At 38.4% G+C, this 20,322-nt stretch overlaps 1 protein-coding gene across 1 annotated transcript in view; it reads right to left on the bottom strand.

The window, feature by feature from the left end:
- LOC139729578 (synaptotagmin-4-like) overlaps window positions 1–20,322 on the bottom strand; it is a 72,195-nt gene that overhangs the window by 13,840 nt on the left and 38,033 nt on the right. Inside the window, exons 2-3 of the mRNA XM_071640501.1 lie at window positions 7,999–8,346; window positions 6,355–6,554 (exon numbers count right to left, since the gene is read on the bottom strand). Coding sequence (XP_071496602.1) covers window positions 6,355–6,554; window positions 7,999–8,346 — 548 coding nt within the window. The remainder of the gene's footprint in view (window positions 1–6,354; window positions 6,555–7,998; window positions 8,347–20,322) is intronic.

Genomic DNA, 20,322 nt, shown 5'->3' with positions numbered 1-20,322 from the left:
CAGTTTGTTGAAATCTGGGGGCTTGTCCGGGGAAGAATTACAGTAACTTTACCTTACACTACTATATGTTTACCCACTAATGGCCAAGGATTGACGTTTGTACATCGATCTAAGAAATTCACTTCCAGTTTGCTGAAATCTGGGGGCTTGTCCGGGAACGAATTACAGTAACTTTACCTTACACTGCTATGTGTTTACCCACTAATGGTCAAAGATTAACGTTTGTACATCGATCTAAGAAATTCACTTCCAGTTTGTTGAAATCTGGGAGCTTGTCCGGGGGCGATTTACATGTGCAATCATAAATTATACAAAAAGTGACGGCCAAGAATCTACGCAGATTCAGTGAAGGGGCTAAGATTACTCTACAAGTAGCTGCTGACTCCTTCCTCAAACAAATAGATCGCTGTGGAGCGACTTTATTGGAGACTTTTCCAAAAGAGTGGCCTATGAATTCTCCAGTCTTCGTGTATGATGCTGTTTGCGCACACCATGTTCTTGATACAGCGAAAGTCTAATCTGGATTTCATGCAATCTATTGCAAATATTTGCCCGCACAGGTTGTTTGAGAGAAAAACGAACTTAGAACTACTCCAAAGCTGATTGTATGCTATTTTCTGAGTCATTATTTTTGGAAAGAGACCCCCTCCCCTCTCTCTCTCTCTCTCTCTCTCTCTCTCTTGTGTCCGTCTGTCAGTGTCTGTTTATAAATGTGAACTGACTTTGTCAGAAACTTGCTGCCCACTAAAAGTTTGTAAATGTCACGAGCATTTATAGATACAAGTGGGACGAAATGTCGAAATTTCTCTACAGGTTACTGTCACTCTAAATGATGGTGGTTACAAATTTATAACAGCTGGACCAACCAGTTGATTCATTTGCAATGAACAAGACTGCAAGTCAGCTAATGTTATAGATTGCAGATTTTGCATGTTAACTTCGTAAGAGCTACTTATAAGTAGCAGTAACGGTGAATATTATATCAAAACTGATGTGCAGGCAGAACGTGAAATTTTCACGATGACAACGAAGACATGATTTCTCTTCTAGGTGACTGTTATTGCATGTAAGCTGCTTATATTATTCCACAGTATTTTATTTCTAAAGACAAGACCGGTTACTTCCTCGATGTATTCTACATTAAATTGTGCCTTTAGTATCGACCGATTCAATGGTTATGTTCTGTTTAAGCAATATGAACTAAACCGCAAAGATACCCTAGCATTGTCCTGTATATACAGTATTCTAAAAGTTACCATGTCTCGAAGTTCAGTTAATTTGTCTCCACGACACAAATGTTGTCCTGTTTAATTTTCAGTGAAAGATACAAACATGTCATTCTCGCGGAACAAAATACTTTTATGGTATTACAGTAATGATACCCTGACATCATAATTCTGGGGAAAAAGTTATTGCATAATTACGCCTATATCACTTATCGGTACGAGTCATACTCGGCCAGGGATGCCTTAACTTGGTTTGATGGTTCGGCGTCTTTAGTAGCAATTACATCATTGCCTCTAACAAAATAGGCTAATAGGCTAATTATCTGTGATCACACTCTTGCAATATTGAATTTTTTTCATAAGAGCACAAACTCTCTCTCTGTTTTTTTTTTTTTTAACTGCTACTGGGATTCTGTTTCAGCATGTTTTTAGGAAAGAGATTGAGTTTTCGTACCATGCTTTTCTGTCATTGCTTTTATATTCGAAAGGCATATCTAATGAAGGAAAAAAAATTAATGTTCCATCTTCCTAAAACATGATAGCGAGCCCCTCCCCTCTTTTGTTAGGCAACCCAAAGTCTTTTAACTGATTGCTTCATGGCTTGAAATATTTTTTTTTTCTTCTGGTTACTTTTATACATTCCCGTACGGAGCACCTTGAAAATGATTACTCGATATTATTTCATTGTTCATTTATAATTTCATTGTTTAAAGTGTTTAGTAGAGTAGAACATACTGTTTATCGAAGGAGTGTTGGAAACAATAATATTGTGATTTTATATGCATTATATTTATGTGACTTTTAGAAACGTCATTCTAAAACCAGTGAGGCCGGTTATTTACACTTTAATTTCTTCTCTTTAACCCCCCCCCCCCTCTCTCTCTCTCTCTCTCTCTCTTATTTTGTGTGTGTATGTGTGTGTGCGTGTTTGTGTATGTGTCTCTGTCTCTGCCTCTGCCTTAGGTATATTTTTTTTTATATATTTGATAATCACGATTCCGCACCTATATCGAGTGGCTGGGAGGGCGGTTCGGTGTAAAAATGTCAGAGGTAAAAATGTCAGAGGTAAAAATGGCAGAGGTAAAAATGGCAGAGGTAAAAATGTCAGTGCTAAAAATGTCAGCGGTAAAAATATCAGAAGTCAGAAAAAAATGACAGAGGTAAAAATGTCAGAGGTAAAAATGTCAGTGGTAAAAATATCAGAGGTAAAAAAGCACGGGGGAAACCGGGGAGAAATGGGACACGGGGAGAAATATGGGACACTCATGTAACTTGAAAAATGCTTGGCCAGTCAACAATCCAATTATATCAGTAAAAAAAAAGATGAGCCTCGGTACACCTGATAATGGATATATTAGCCTGCAGGTAAGTTGAAAAAAACAATTGTTTTACAACCCTTTTTTGTTACTTTTTCATTGTTTCTTACTTTCTTGTCAGTAAAATATCAAACTTACTATAGATCTGGTAGGTCCTAAACTATGTTAATTGGTAATTTAATAAGTGTGCAAACTTCTGAAAATGAAATTGCTTGATAACAGACATGCAGGTATGAAAAATTGGCAGTGAACTTTTTATTGTTTCTGTTACCACTGGGAGAAATTTAATAGGACAGTGTTGCATTTCTCCCCACGGCACATGTAAATCCTACTTGTGTAATACAAATTTTATTTCTGTGAAATAGAAAACCCTAGAAAATCCTTGAATTGCGCTCTAAGATTTTCTCCTGCTTAAAGTTCTTGGGGTTGGCCTAATTTTTGTCCCAAATATCAATTTACAAACAAACCTACCATTTCCATTTTCTGTCATAAACAGGCATCTTCAACAATTCATTATTCTATCCCAATACGTCTCTTATAAAAAAATCCTTCTGTTCACAAATTATACCCTTTTTATCGAATATCTTAATTAAAAGGTGTTTGTTTTGGCACAATGTTTTGTCCAAAATGTTTTGTCCCAAAACTCCTGTGCAACATACTATTTTGCTACCCCCCCCCCTTCCCGAAAAAAAAAAAAACATCACATATGTTTGTGAATCTAATGAAATGTTTATAACGATCAGAATTGTAAAATCTTGGTTTGACACCTGGGTATATCCATATTTTTGCTAACAAATATCAACGAATTTTGAGCCTGCATATTTTTGTTACTCCCCTTTTTTAATTTTAACTGAGAGATTCTTATCACTTTTTATTGAAGCTTTCTTACTGTTGTTGTATAACGAGGGAACAACGTCATTTTCGGAGGCTGAATCTAGCAATCTTTAGCAACACACCATTATGATAAACTTACTACGTTTAACATATTGGAATCTGACTTTGGAACAACAGCTAAGTTTGAAAGGCATCAAACATATTTCTTCTGATATTTCCCTTGATACATTCAAAAAAACAACTACATGAATATATGAAATAATTATGAATATAGGATGCGTAACCGGATGGAGTTTAAACCATTCTTTTTTTTCACTCATCAATTCACGGTCAAAATATCTCAGCAATACCGATTCTTTTCTGTATTTGAAATTCAGTGTCACATGCCCTTATTTTTGTTTTTCATGTCGTAATCTAAGGCCTTATAGATATATTTTTTTTCTTTTTTCTTCGTTTGTGTCTGAAACAAGCTATCATGGTGTTTGTACCTTGTTTCTTGTTCTTTGCATATTATGTGATGTATATCCTTATACTGTATGTATAATGTTTGTATTTTTAACCTGTATGTGTGGACCCCTCTGAAAACCAGCCTTTGGCTGACGAGGGTGTTCCACCCCATGAGTGGAAAATAAAAATTGAATTGAATTGAAACATTTACACTTTTTTCGCCTGCGGATTCGTTCAACAATAATTGTTTTACAACACAGAAAATCCCATGGAAAACTATCGGATTTCATTCTCACTAGAACAGTCTATTGCTAAAGTTCGTCTCCAGTTTTAATAGGCATAAGTTTGTAAAGTGGCCACAAAGTGTTCGTTGAACTTCGAGATATCTATATTTACGCCATGTGATACGTGAACCATGTAATAAAATATTTTGCAAGAGCTTTCTTATGTCTTCGATACATATCTACTGTAGTTTGTTTGTTTGCGTTTTGTATTTTTACTTCTACATTTATGTCGTGATCGGGCCTTGCAAGATAAATAGGCCTTTACGAATCCTGAATTTGAGAAAATAACATAGAACAGGTGGAAAATTAGCGGTTTGCTTAGACTATGTCTCATTCACTTCCTCACATTAAACAGTTAAAAAAAGAAGAAAATTAATGACAATATGCTAGCCTGGACGTAAGCGGAATTCTTTTGTGTAAGAGTGTGTATTCGAGTATGTATATCTATATAGAAGTATGTTTATACCAAAAGTGGGTTTGTGTGTGTGTGTGTGTGTATGTGTGTGATAACTTCATTGGGCGTAACAACGTAGAATTATACTGTTTAAGGGGTTCGCAGCATTGTTGGAATCCCCTCATAATGATATCAATGATAATAGTAATTTAATGATAATAATAATATTGATAATTTCCCATAGACTTACTAGGCTCTAAGCTGGTTAGATATTCCTCTGTACAGACAGATTACGCCACTGCACCTGAATCAAACTCAGAATAATGAGAGTGCTCTATTTTTTTTAACAATTCCATAAATATTCTTCAAATGTGCAGATTGGATTTCATAAGTCGGTAAATACAGTTTGCTCTGGCTAGGTTATTGTTTAAAAAATCTTCATATATACGTTTACCTCTGACATAATCGCTGTCATTACTTTTGACTTTTACCTCTGACATTTTTTTTTACCTCGGACATTACCTCTGACATTTTTACCACTGCCATTTTTACCTCTGCCATTTTTACCTCTGCCATTTTTACCACTGCCAATTTTACCTCTGCCATTTTTACCTGTCATTTTTACCTCTGCCATTTTTACCTCTGCGCCATTTTTACCTCTGCCATTTTTACCTGTATGAACACAACAGATTTCATTAAGTGAAAAATGGAGAACGGTGGCACATAATATTCATTTATCTGTCAAATGACAATCGATGAGGAATATTGTACACGTCAGCCATTAGTGGTAAAAATAAATCGGTTGTGTGAGAAGCAGCCTGCTAAATGCAGTCGGCAAAGATATGAAAAAAAAAATCATACTCCATTTCAACACCTACTTACCTAGCCAAAACTCCAATGCCGCTGTTAAGGTCCTTCGGGATTGTGAAGTTGGTATCGAAATTGACACTTGATGTAAATGAAAGGTCAGCTGTCCAGCGTACTGAACATTCTGACGGTAATAGATACTGGACTCTGTCTCCCCTCAGTAACCCATAATGAAGCTGCCGAGCAAATTCTAGACTTGGCAATTTCGGCACAGTTCTTTACCCTGACGATACAGCAATATACAATTCCGAAGTCGCTTCGTGGACTGAAAATATTTCCATACATAATAGTCTGACTTCAAAACTGAGTGTTGTGTCCGTCTTCTACCCGTGTCATGCGTAATTCAGATCATGCGCTAGTCTGGGGAACAATTCTCTAAAATAAGTATATCTCCCATCCCTCGCCACTCTTCCAATATTGCCTGCCGTGGTTTATAGAGTGACAGTTTAAATTCAAGACTAATGCTGACATTTTGGCTGATGGACATAAATGATTCAAACTGTTCTAACACCGTTAGCAGGCCTATGCAGCACAGCTAGAGATGTTTGATGTCTTTCAGAATGCATTTGCCTCTTCCTTGGGACACAACTAATGAAACGAATACTGCGGGTTGATGACTCGCTAATGATAGTAACCTTCTAGAGGTTGTTGGGGAAAGATGATGTTGTACTCCGTAGGTAGCTGGTGAGTGTCCCTTCAACCAAAGCACCGAGCATGAATGCTAGATGTGCATTTAATTTGTCAGATGATATCCTACTTTAGCATTTCTTAGAGACACCATTGTTAGTCCGGATGCGAGACAATGATTCTTTATATACTATGCTTCAAAAAGTCTTGTTTTTTCAGCGTCGGCTCCCTTAAAACGGGTACACATCTCTATCTGGGTTTCTTCTCCTTCTTGCATCCCCTCCCCCACCCCTCCCCCTCTCCCTCTCCCTCCTCCCCCTCTCTCTATCTGTTGAAAAGTAATATCTTGTGACACTCACCTTAGCGGGCAAGTAGCTGGCTCGGTGTATGGTCACCATAAAGACTGCTTTATCTAAGCGGTATTCCACGGTGAAGTTGAGTACTCCGACATTGGGACGGTCTTCGAGGCTCTCCAGGGTTTTATTGTCCACGGATTCGCACTTTTCGTCGCCTCCATCGGAGTACGAATCTTTGTGCAACGTCTGTGGGTCAAGTTTGCCTACAGTGAGCAGCGGAAAAAAAATAACGGCCACAAATACATAGCCATCTGATACATAGTTCTGGGTTTCCCCATTGTGCTGTTGTAATCATTATTTTTGTGTGTGTGTGTGCATAGATCACCACATTCGTGGTTTCCAAATTTTCGTCACTCATATTCTACACTGAATAACAGGAAGCAACAGAAATTAAAGCATGTGTTGTACAATCAAATAATATCAGTATGCTGTACTTTATTAGGAATTCTTCAGACAAAGTGTTCCAAATTCCAAGATAGATTAAAGAAAGTCTTCCTCCATTAAAGCCCTTTCTTCCCATCACATTGTAATCTTTCGTTTGCATTGTCAATCGCTACATTTTATCAACTGATCCTGAAATAATATTTGAAGCTTGAAGTTACCGTTTCTCTCTCTCAAATTGGCAAAGTTTGAATGTTTCTTTCTGATTTCGTGCAGATCAATGATTGCAATACTATTTATTGTTATTTTCTCCAGTGACAGCTATGCAGTGAAATTCAGAGTTGCCAATTTAGTGATTGTGAGATGATAATTTCTGCACCAAAATTCCATCACGGGGGAGAGGCTTCAGAGAAGAAGAATGTAAGTACAGATAAACAAATAAGCAGGTAATTCCTTATGCACCGATTGGCGTGAAAAGGAGATGTTTTCTACGAAGTTCACTCACATCCTCAGGATGGATGTGAAATATCGTCGCAAGAGCACTTTCGAAATGTCAAGAGAATTTGTTTGTAAGACAGAGAAGCTGGAGGCGGCTATGAAATTGACTATTTGCTTAGCTACTTTTGTTATCTTGTTGCACATGCCTCTCTTAGAAAATTGATTCCAAAAAGCTTATCAAAATACTTTGTTGTCATGGTGACAACTAATGAAAGGCGAAGTAGAGTCTGCCTCCAGGATTAGATGAAAATGACAGGCGCTGTTTTCTCCCCCGAGGAATTATCCAGGAAGGAATTCAAAACTTTGAGCATACCTACAAATTGGTCTCGAATGAATTCACAATTTTCTGTCGGTCACGCGTTTTCATGCAATTAGTTATTTTTCAACCGCGCTTGAAGCTTAGTTTAAAGAAGCAAACAATGGGAGGCATGGCAACTCCATTAAAAGACAATCATTGTGTGTGTATGTGTTTGTGTGTGTGTGTGTGTGTGTGTGTGTGTGTGTGACATTTGCTTTTACTTTATGTAGATTACTGTATTTGTAGATACGAAGAAATCTGAAGCCTTATCCTGGAAAAGAGAAAAAGAAGAGGAGAAAGAAAACTCAAACAGGGACTTTTAGGTTGCCGATTTAACCTAAAACAATGTAATAGTTGGTGACTCGTATTCTTTGATTAAGAGATTCCTTATTTTCAAATATCGTTTCAGCCCCTCAAAATGTATTGCAACCGCTCGTTTGTGTATTGTGGAGTCAACGTGGAGTGCTTACCTCCAGTTGAGCCGCTGAAGGTGGAGATAGGAGGTCGTTTCTCGCTCTGGGTAGGGGACGGAAAACCCGTGGACGACCCCCATTTGGTCGGAGTGAGGTGTGGAGATCCCTTACCGGTCGGAGGGAGATGTCGGGACGGGCCGCTCTCGGGTGAAGAGAGCTCGGGACTGCTGATGGGCTTTGCGGTGGGGCGTGTGTAGAATGTGCGCTGTCCGCGCTCCGCGTCGCGCGTCAGCAGGAAGGAGGGTCGACCCGGCTTTCTGCGCATGCACCGACATGCTGTGATGACCACGATGGCTAGTGTCGTCATGATGGCCGCACACACTCCGATGATGGCCGCCTTGGACACTGTGTGGACAAAACGTGGATCAAATGAGTTAAAGGGGGTGTCTAGCAATGTCGGATCATAGCAATCAAAATATCATCTGTATACTGTAGGCTCCCCGGATGAACAAGGACATAACATCAAACGACAAGCACGCTCAAAATGTAAAGTCTCTTCTTCATTGTAACGACAGGAGCAGGATTTTCGTCAGGTGTTTGTGAACGCTGTGATCAATGAAGATTGCTAGAAGGTAACTTCGACGATAAACCAGTCATAACACCCAATACCTTGTGATTCCTTCTGATGTGAGCTTATTTAGAATCGCCGGAGCGATGTTTAAGTTATTCACAGAAGATGGCATCAAAATGTAACGATATTTCTTTCTTTATTTAACCCTAATCAGGCTGGGCTTTTTTGGCTATGCTATATCGGGGGGGGGGGGGGGGCGGATTCCGCCCCCCCCCCTTCAGATCTCGCCTATGGAACGCGTGATCGCGCCGAAAATCGGCACACGCGACGTCCGCGACGTATACTATCAAAATGTATGGTTGCTTTCTCCGAAAAATTTTTCTTATATTTTATATTAATTAATTATTGTAATTTATGCATAAAATCAGTTTTGGGCTCTAAATCACTTATTAATGCTCTAATTAAGCTAATTTCTTTTTTAAAATGTTTCTTGTATCATTCTCCTGAGACATAGGATAAAAAAAAATCTGTATTGAAATTGATTTCTTATGTATTTGATTGTTTTTTGAATTTCTTATGTACTTCGTTGTTTTTCGACCTTTTGTTTTTGTTTGTTTTTTGGCCAAGATTTGTCACAGACATTTTTCGAAGCTTTATTATGCTAAGATAAATTAATTTCGTCCATTGTAAGTCAAGATATGAATTTTTATGTGAATTAATTGAAAAAAACACAATTTGCATTGGATTTGTACACAAAATCACGTTTTGGAGCAATTTTGGGGTTGACAAATTTTTTTCGAACGGGCGTCGCGTCAAAACGGTACGCGCGGGCGCAACAATTTTGGTCTCAAAAGTTGCGCGATACTTGAAAGAAAAAAGTCATGAAACATCGCGGCGGGAGCTTATCGCGCTGCGAAGATATTGCGCGAAACGTTGAGGGGGGGGGGGGGGGCGGAATCCGCCCCCCCCCCCCCCCCCCAGCCTGATTAGGGTTAAGCTGTCGTGGTTCATCTATTGACTTATGTTACGATATCGAAGTTCCTTTCTAACTTGGATTGCATAACGGCAGATAAGAATTCATCTTTTTATTACAGGTCGAGACACCAGTCAGACGGCTCATTTTGTTTATACGACGGGGGAACGCAGAAAAAAATGGCAAAACATAGCTAACATAACGCACACACACGCACAGACACACACACACACATTGATTGCCTTTAGATTAGATAAAATTCTCGGACAAGGCAATCACATTTACCATATTATCAATTCCATTCCACTTGACGACGTCTCTAGTGCGGGTTTACTTCTAGGGGATTCCAAGAGGGACTTAAAGAACTTTTTTTTGGTAAGATTATAGTCTATTGCACACTAAATCTACATTTCCCAAGCTTTGCAGGAAGATTATGATAACATTATGCCCACAAGGTATAGTAAGTCTGTTGGCTTGTAGAAAAGTGCATGAACTTTCTGTCGCTGATGCTGCATAATTTTGTTTATAATTATCTCCTGTAACTATTCCGTTTATCCACAGCAGTTTCTCTTTCAACTGTTATTATGATTTCCCCTTCTATCTCTTTCTGCACATGTTCTGTTTTGTTTTTCACTCATTTTACCACATACGTTTTAGAGATTTTGAGTTTTACTTTGACTTTGAGTTTATTCTATTTATGTACGGGATAAAAGTTTGCTTTCAGCTGGACAGCTGTTTTTCAGCATGGCCGAGTTTAACATTGAGTAACGAAGGACATGCGCAGTGAAATTGCAAACATATTTTGATATCCACTGAATAAGTTACAATTGAAAATGGAGAGTTGACGGACAGAATGAGAAAGACACACGATTATCAATCATCAGCCAAATTCATCTTGTTTCTAGAATAGCGCTTCTATTTTGCAGAGAACATTAGATGCGATGTTTTTCCACAGAATGCAACGAAAGACAATGAATTATATTAGAGTAATTGTATGGTAAACAATTCTTCCATTCTCAAAGATGTGAAAATGATGCCCAACAACCTGCTCTATTGTTTACGGCCAAATCATATTATTATGCAGACTCGGGGGCGCAACAGTGAAGAAACCTTCTACAGACGGCTATATACTAATGTCTCGACTATCATGATGCTCATACACCGTGGTGCCCCTGAAAGTAATGAGGATTGAGCCCGCCCACTCGTATTGTGGCCTTTGGAGAAATGAAGGTGGCACCCTTTTCGTCGGTGTATCAATGCGACGGGACATCGTCTTTCCATCCAAATAGCTCGGGTGTCTTTCAAGGTACTGTGAGACTCCAAAGGTCAAATTTGTCATGATGCAAAAAATGGCCTCGTCCTATTATGGCATTCGGCGCTCATCGGCGCATAGTCTTGAATGATAAGAAAGAGTGGCGATAAATGTGCATCATTACGAACTCAGGTATTGCTTGGCTGCATGAGGGGCACATCGAAAAGGGACTATATTTGTGTTTATTTGTTTTTTAAGACGGAGAAGAAACAAGGCGAGCAGAGGCGGGGATGGGTAATAACACTGATACGACAGTAGATATTTCAGGGTGTCATGTTCAGTTCAATTCATATCATTGATTTCTGCATATGCAACTTCTGCAATTGTGCAAAACTCGAAAAAATACAGTATATAAGAGCGTAATATATATCAAATCAATGAACAATACATAAACGAAGTATGCAGTGATTATTTCAAAGATATACATGAAAATGTCATCATATAGATATGTAATCTTCTTTTCCTAAGCAAATCATGTAAAAGGGTAAATCGCTTAGTTACCATGATATTGTCTAAAATATCTGTATTTTCTCTGGACCAGTGCAGTTTCAGTAATTCAATTCAATTCTATAATATAATAAAAGTAAAATATGTTGCCGAGGACGCCACAATAAGCGAAGTTGGTTGACAAGATGTTCTCCCAACATGTCTAAAAAAATAATGTATATCTGTAGAGATGGGTTATCTATGGATCAAGAAAAAACACGGTGCCATGTTAGGGTCGGGTTCGGGGAAAGGTGACCGAAGGCCTCAATAAACTGACACAGCATGTGGATCGATAAAATCAGATTTAAAGATGATAATAAGACTTTTCTCTAATTTGCCTAAGGCAATGTTGGGTATAATGGACAAAAAACTGACCAATAATAAGCAGATTTATGATTATGTCTGATTAATGAAAACTGTTTGCCATCTCTCTGACCCTGGTCGAAGTTAGATACATCGTAAATACTTTACTGATTCAAAGAGTCAATGACTTTACCCATTAAAAAATGCCGAAAATAAACTGCGTTTTATTTTATTTTCTGACGGTTGGGCATAAGTAGAAAAACTTATAACAGCTGGCTCTTTAGAACATATATATGCAAATACACCGTACATATACTCTTCATAGTTCTTAGATATGAATCAGTACGGCTTAAACAACGGAGAGATGACTTCTTCATGATCGTTTTGAGGAAGCAGACAATCTGCGTAACAATGACGTCAACAGCAGGGAATGCTAGTTGAACCTTCTCAAGTGCGTTGTCATGGTAACTACATCTTCTTAGCATTACCCCGCGCTCAGATGCTGCTCTGTTCTTCCATTCAACACCATTACAGGTTTTTCTCGCTGGAGAAAGAGTTGTAGGTATATTTTAAAAAATGATAGGGATGGAGGGGTGATCGAATGCTTCATGTAGAATCGGATGGTGGAATACAATTATCTTCGTCGTTAGGTGCGACAGTTTCCTCACTGTCTGATCACAGCATCCACCGACTGCGTGCATTACTTTACAAGGTTTCTATCAAATGACATTCTAGGAGCAAGAATTTTCTTCGGGCAGGAAAATGTAGATAAATCTCATATAAATACACGCAATGTGCTAGTATGAATGACGTTCCTGTATATTGCGTTACCTACGTGTTCCTGCGTACCGGTCATTTACCTTACAGGTTTCTGCTGAGCATATCATTTTGTCAACCCTTCTTTCCCTCTCCTCCTCCTCCTCTTCTTCTTCTTCCTCCCCCTCCTCCTTCTTTTGCCTATTGGTATCATTAAGCCCTTATTATTATTAGGCCTACTAATATCATTCATACTTTAACATTTCTATAACATTGAATAATGATAATGATAAATATTTTTAACAATGATATTAAAAACACTTATTGTTATTACTATAATTATCATGATTATCATCATCATCATCATTACTTTTATTGCCCTCCTCTTTTGTCTTTTTTCATTCTTCCTTTCCATAAAAATCATATAAACTAGACTGCAAAATTGATGATATATTGTTCTATTTTTATATAAATAATATGATCTTGAATCAATTATAAGTACCCAGATATCAATCGTATTCACTGTCGCAGAGAAAAAAAAAAATCTTTTTTTTTCTTTGTCTTTTTTTCCACAACTATTGGTTCTCCCTACTTTTCACGACTTCTCTTTTCTGTTGTATGTGAGGTATGCTGCTAAGATGAGGAGATATATTAGGTTCATGTCACTCCGAACCATTACGAAAACAAACCGTAAATAAACGACACGAGGAGTACTGCAACGATCATAGTTCAGCATGCATGTTAAACATTCCCCGATGATTTATGATGCGGTGTGTGTCGTTTAAAAGGCATATATGACGATGCCAATTCGACTTGAATTCTAATTCCAATAGAGCCATATGTCAGCCACAAAGGTTAGAGTTCATACAGGGAACAATTTGGCATTTCCAAATGCACCACAAAGCTGTTTATGTCAAAGGATCCTGGTTCTTCAAGCCATGTAGATCCTCTTAAAGAAAAAAGAAAGGGGGCCACTAAATCGACGCTGATTAAGATTGATTCGAAGAGTCATGCTCAAGCAATTTGGCCGGAGGGATTGGTAACCGTCGGAACATATGGGAGATGCGGCCGGAAAATGCCATGACAAATTGGATGAAAAACATTGGTGAAAGAATGGAAATTGTCGTGTCCGTCCATATATGACCGTGTGTTGAGCGTGTGTGTGAGTGTGTGTGTGTGTGTGTGTGTGTGTGTGTGTGTGTGTGTGTGTGTGTGTCTTTGCGAGTGTGTCTACCCTTTTTAGTATATCCGCTTTAAACGGGTCAGAGGCACACGGAGTTATATTAAGAGTGGTTCTCTATTCTCATTTCGGATGCTATTCAAATGGGTTGCACTGCGGCGGATATAGATTTTCCATTAGCTTTTAAAGATGACGTAACATTATTCAAACTGACAGAATTCGGTCATGTTGTATGAAGGGAAAACATGCTGCCGTGCACACACAATTTACATATTAGCTGCAGTATCATTAAGTGTATCTGTTGGCAGCGTCATTGTTTATTTATATTAATGAGAAATAAGGCCACATAATTGGCGTAAGAGACAACATTATTCACTAGTACCTCACATGAAATACGAGTTCATGGAATGTTTGAAAATTGTTCCATCAATATCAAAGTGTTTGGTGTAAGATATCAATTGAATATCTGAAATCGTCAGACAGTCAAAAATATTTTGAACGTTAACTCTGTAATCATCACTGGCACACAATTTCAGTGATATTTTTGGCAGCTGGTCAAGAGGGGATTGAAGATTGATTTGGTATGAATTGAGTGACGATACAATAATCTGCACTGATGCAGTGTGTCTCCTGTGTCACCGGGGTTTTTACTCATAGAGACCTTCTTGTGTGAATCTATTTCTAACTGTTTCGTCCTTTACAATAATTGACCTATGACGCAACACCTGTCGATCAGAGCTGAAGAGCCGAAGTGCATAATAATCATGACATAACGCCATGTGTTTATCCTAGAGGTGGAAAAATGCTCTAATATTCTACCTAATTTGGCATTAGACAATCAGTTCTTTAAAAAGGAAATCCACCCCCAAAAATAAATGAACTCTAAAAGAAAGAAGAAAAAAATTCCCCACAGAACGCTCCGAAAATGACAAAAATCTGATAAGAAATAAGGAAGACATGACATGATGAAATTTCTTCTTTTTTTTTTGTTGGAAACATTTCTTGACCAGTCCTTGTAAATATTCGAATAAGCGAGTTGATGATGTCATGCCCTCATATTTTCCAATACAATGTATAAAGAAAATATGAGGGCGTGACATCATCAACTCGCTTATAAGATATTATGCTATAATTGAAATTCGGAAAAAGTTCTATTTTTAGCTAACAGGGGTGAAACCATATTCACACACCAAAATAAATCAGAAGCCTGCAGAAAACAGTAGGCTGAAGCTCACACTAGGTAAAAGAGTTTTGATTGTGAACTAATGAAATTCGCTTTTATTAGAGATTTACCAATCAGAACCTCTTCCAAGATCTAAAAAATACATCAGAGTTAACAATAACGTGCTTGTTTGTTTTTTTTTCCCATTTTGGGTGGTTTAAAGTCAAGTTTTATATCAATACAACTGAAATATGAGATATTTGTTACATCTGTATGTGAAATGAATAAGAAATTATGAGAGCATGACATCATCAACTTGCTGATTTGAATATTCAAAACAATTGGTTAGGAAGTGTTTTCTGAGAAATGTTGAAATTTCAAAATGTCATAACTTCCTTATTTCTTATCTAATTTTGATCATTTTTGCAATGTTCGGCAGGGACTTTTTTCCTCTTTGTTATGAAATTGATACTATTTTGGAGTTCATTTCTTCTTTAAGTCAGAATTATTGTTTGTTTCAGTCGTCTGTCTCACTTTGCACTTTTATTCTTAGCTGGAGATAGAAAAAGAGGTTCCCTATATCAGTTTCTTTCAGGTATATTTAGGTCATAAACGTCATAAAAATGAAGCGCACATAAAAGTGGCGAGAGTTGCAAATCACTCTGATCATGACGGGATTGCGCCTTTAAATGGAATCTCACCAAAAAAAATCTAATCTTTGAGAATGAACTTACATACACCACACAAATGCCTTTCAGTTTCTGTGTGCTCAGACAGCGTAAGATGTCGTTCCGATGTGGATTGTAGCAGGCATTGTTACATTCGTAATGGCATGGAGGTAATGGGAAATAATAGACGGACAAAAGAAAAAGAGCCTCAGATATTTTGCGAAAAGAGTCTTTAATTTATTGATAAGTTCCTCTACTGTATGACGAATAGCTCTGACGATCAACGTGTCAAAGAAGTGTATCAGTTTGACCACAGGTATTCCGTTGTTATTCACTCGTTTTGATATCAAATCGCAAATCGGGTGTCCCTTGAAATGTCAAGTGTAGACAAATCAGCGCCCCGGTGCTGCGGGGGAGACGCAGTCTCCAGCCGGAGAATATTCAACTGGGGCCCCCGCAGGGTGGAGAACTCAAGCTCTTGAACACACACAAACACACAAAATATAAAAAGTCAGGTTTATTTTAGGCGCGCAGCACCGAACAATGAACATAAAACGACACTTGACAAGCAAACGGGTTCCTCTGTAGCTCCATGGTTAACCTTAAGTTCTCTACAATGTTGTCAGAGTGTTTTGGCTGTCCAAACTGAGAACGTTTTTGCTATATCCCTTTCATTTTACAACCTCAGCACTTGCTCAGGTTTGTTTGTTTTCTTTCCGTTACGTACAGGAAGCGAGCGAGAGAACAACTCTACAAGAGGCTGTTATGTTAATGAAGACGCATTCCAAGATTTAAACTGGTTTGCCATTTCACTGGTTTGCGTACGTCTTGTGCATTTTTGATCAGGCATATTTCTTTATCTTCGAGTCGAAATTGAGTTAGGCAGTACTGACTGCAGACCGCATGATGGGAGCAATGATGAGATTGCATGTGTTCAATGTATGCGCAGTAAGTAGGTCTTCAAGTTTGTTGGTGCGACTGCGAAACTGCATTGCTTTTTACAGGCTTGAACATCATAATGATATTCTAAATACTTTGCATGCAACAGTCTAGACGTTTAAATCTTAGTAAGATTTTGAGAACTGATGAACCAGAAATTTTACGTAGGTATTTTCCCGCCAACAGAAATGTCATTTTCCTTTGTGATTGTAATGTGCGACAGGAGCACTTGAAGATGTATTTTTGACAAAACAGGAATATCTAGAGATCATGTCGGGGAAAAGAACTTAATACAGGAGCTACGCACCGTGTATTAGCCACTTTAGGCAAAGCTGAATTTGGCGCCGTTTACAGCCGGTGAGTTATCGTCTGCTCCCTCGGTTCCATTTTCCGTCATTTTTGTGGCGCCACTGTAAGAGCGTTGTGAAGAGCAAGTATCATTGACGTGTGTTGGCTAGACTCTTCTTTCAGCTTAATGTGTTGTCTCGCATTCGCCATTGTGTTCCCAGAGGACACTTTTATGACACTTATTTGTCATCTTTCGTGCTTCTCATATGCTTCCAAATATATCTCGACGCAATAATGTTGCTGCTCGAGTACAGGCTTGTATTACTTTCGTGGTGCGCATACATGTAAGCACATATGCCCCTCAGGCACATCTTCACAGGGCTTGCAAGATTTGCCTGATGGCATCGGATACTGTCTGTAGCAAACTCTTCAAGATTTTTCATGTGATTATTAAAATGCTGCGGGACTTTTGTCGTGACCAACAGATAGATTGTAAAAGATGTGGAAATTCGATGACTCCGTTTAAATACTTCTATCCGTTAATGCGTCGCTCACCACACCAGCAGAATATGAATTCCCAGAGAAGTCCATATTTCTCATTGTCGAGACGTGACTCTCACGTCAAGTCATTTTATTTGTATTATATACGCCTGCAGTTGTTTTAGCTGTTCACAAAGCGTTTTCACTCCCTGGATAACCATTCAATTGCAATCAGGGACCATTCCTATCTAATTTGATATGGCGATTTCAATCGGTTGCCATTTAAACCTTTATCGTGCCTCATATAGCTACTACATCACGAGCATTAGGTGAGTCTGGTAGTTAGATTAATAGTAATATAATTTTTTGATGCCGCTTTTTATGTATCTCAATTTGTTTGCTTCACCTGTAGTAAGAAAAGTGTGATTTGATTTTATTTGATTTCTGAATATTTTTATATCTAGGAATGGCATATGCATTTAAATTCATTTAGTCTATTCTGCAAATATTAATATAAATAAGGGGTTTCTTTTTTAAAGATTTTTTTTCTATCTTGTATCCTGCAGTACAAGTAAAGAGAAATAATGAGATTGTTTTTCAATTATGAAAAGAGAATTAACGAGGCTACAATTTGATCAATTAAGGATCCTTATCACGTCTCGCCATGCATATTGCATTATATTGATGACATTACCAGTCTCACTACCATGACTACCAATGGAAGGGGGGGGGGGGGAGGTGGGTGTCATTTTATAATCATTTTGGCTATGTTAGCAAACCTTCTGACACATATAAAAAAACCCGTTACTACGTCTGAGCATGTTCAAGTCAATTATCGTATATGAATGATTGATGTTTTCTTTTTTAGGATGTATATCCCGGTACCTCGGGTTTCGCAGGACCACACATTAACAAAACTTCTCTTGGTCATTTATGACAAAGACGGCATTCATTCACCTCTATCATATCTGAGATGTAAGAGGAAGCATCTAATGGCATCGCACAGTGGGTGACGTACGGTTTGAAATTCAATTCGGGGCAAATTGGTATCGCAAAGCCGGTCTACTTGATGGGACCAAAGTTGATCAAATTGGCCCGTTTCTCAGCCATGCTGAGCAATATTAACCGACGGAGGGTTATTATTGCCTGGCTTGATATACCCCTGATTCTGCTTTCCTTGCTGTATGCAATAAATATTCATAAATATCTATCAATATCTATATATATCTATAGCTATACATAAAACTATATCTATTTGTAAACATATTATATGCACAAAGGTATGCAGGACTACATTATCATAAACAGATTATCAACAAACATTTTATATTAAACCGTCTTACTGCCATAAGACAGCTGTGTGTGTACCAGTAATTCAGGCAAAGTAAATACACATTCTAATGGTCCTTTTCAATACAAATACTGGTATTGTTTTAGTTATGACAGATATGACCTAATTTTGTTTTTGTTTTTTTTTCCTCTGTCGTGTTGTCCTCTTAGATCACTATGGGGGACTTTAATAGGACGAAAATGTTCCTCTTTTGCGGAATTGCCATGAATTCGACGTCCACTGAAATAGTGAGGTGAGTGTTACGTATCTGCGCCGGAACAAGGGGCCAATATAGCGGGCATTCTCCCCCCACGATTTGGCCTAATAAGCCGCTGGTTCCAATTACGTCGCCCGGCTCGTGCAATCAAGATAATGTCAACAGCAAATCTGAACAGCAGCAAATCAATAATATGTGCTCGTTGCTGCAGCTGCAGCAGTCCCCCCCCCCCCCCCCCCGCCCTTTTCACTATTCTCCATTCGTTATTGGAAGCCACTGTACAGTCTTTCTCGTGGGCACAATTATGATATTTCATGTCAATCGTCTTGATACATTGATGAAACAGTCTCCGACACAAAGGCATCTGAAGAACACATTGGTCTGCTTTTCTCTTCCTCCCTCTCCATCTTTACCCTCCCCCTCTCTATTTTTTTCTCTCTATTTTTGTCATCCCTGGTGGATTCCACGTGTAAGCGGTAAAGAGCGCTGAAACACACAGTGCAGTAGATTAGGAAACGCAGACATATTATAATCACTAAGACATCTGTCCGTTTTCTACCGTGCAGTATTAAACCAACAAACTTCGCAGGCAATTTAGGCCAATTGGATTCAATCTCTTGATGATTCCTTTCCAGTTTAAATCTTTCAAACCCTAATTCTTGCTGCCTTCTAGACAATCTCCTACATCATCCTCTAAGCCTTATGTTCGTTTGACAACATTGTGTTTGACACACACAGAAAATCATGGCACCATTTACGAACACATTTAGCGATTTGCATTATCATTGGACGTCTCGCCTAAAAGCATTTTAATAATCGAATGGACAAGATTCATCACATCAGGACCTCTATGCCTACCCCCTGTTCATTTTTTTTTGTTTTGTTTTGCTTTGCTGTGTTTTAGTTTCTATACATCTTCTCTGAAGAGGCTGTATTTCAAAGGTCAAGTGGTTAAACTTGGTGGAAATGAAAACACCATAGTTCCTTGTGTATGATTCGATTAGGTGCGTTCGACTGGCTTCCCACGTCTCCCATAATCCCCTGCGTGCCTCATCTTTCTAAATCAGTGTATCTCCTCTTTTCTCTCTCCCCTCTCCCTCTCTCTCTCTCTCTCTCTCTTTCTCTTTTTTTCCCTCTTATTCTCTTCTCGTCTCTCCACTTCTCTTGTTGGATTTCCCTTCTCTTTTAAGTCCTTTGTTCATTTCTGTCTCTCTCTCTCTCTCGGAGCTTTTTCTTTCCTTCTTTTACTTGGATTTTTTTTCTTGTTTTGTATATTTTTTCTTATCAATTCTCCACCTCTTTTTCTCCTTCTCTCTTTCTCTTTCTCTCTATCTCTTTGTCTGTCTATCTCTCTCTGCCTCCAGTACTATTTTTGTCTAGCTCCCCATTCCCCACTTTCTCTCTCCAGGACTCTGTATGCAGAAAATAACGAGCTCAAAACATAACTACTGTATAAACTCGTTTCATTTCTGGCCCATCTCTTCAAGCAGGATCTAAAAGTAGTCGTGGAATTTGGGCAAATATTCACTAATTGCTTTCGCATCGCGTCAGGCCTGGACATCGAAGCCACAATTCTTTGAGTACCAAAAATTGTTTTGATAGAAATGAGCTGATTTTTTTTTTTTTGATCATACATCTTTTTCATAGTATACAGAAGACGGGAAAACAGTGTGTTACATATCAGCATCGTGTTTCACCGATCCTTGTGCAGATGAG

Source organism: Diadema antillarum, unplaced genomic scaffold (genome assembly GCF_040938485.1).
Source record: "Diadema antillarum isolate AM-2024a unplaced genomic scaffold, OU_Dant_1.0 seq00000247_RagTag, whole genome shotgun sequence".
In the NCBI taxonomy this organism is placed as follows: Eukaryota; Metazoa; Echinodermata; class Echinoidea; order Diadematoida; family Diadematidae; genus Diadema; species Diadema antillarum.
The sequence above is the reverse complement of the archived record's forward strand: the minus strand, read 5'-3'. Positions and strand labels throughout refer to the sequence as shown.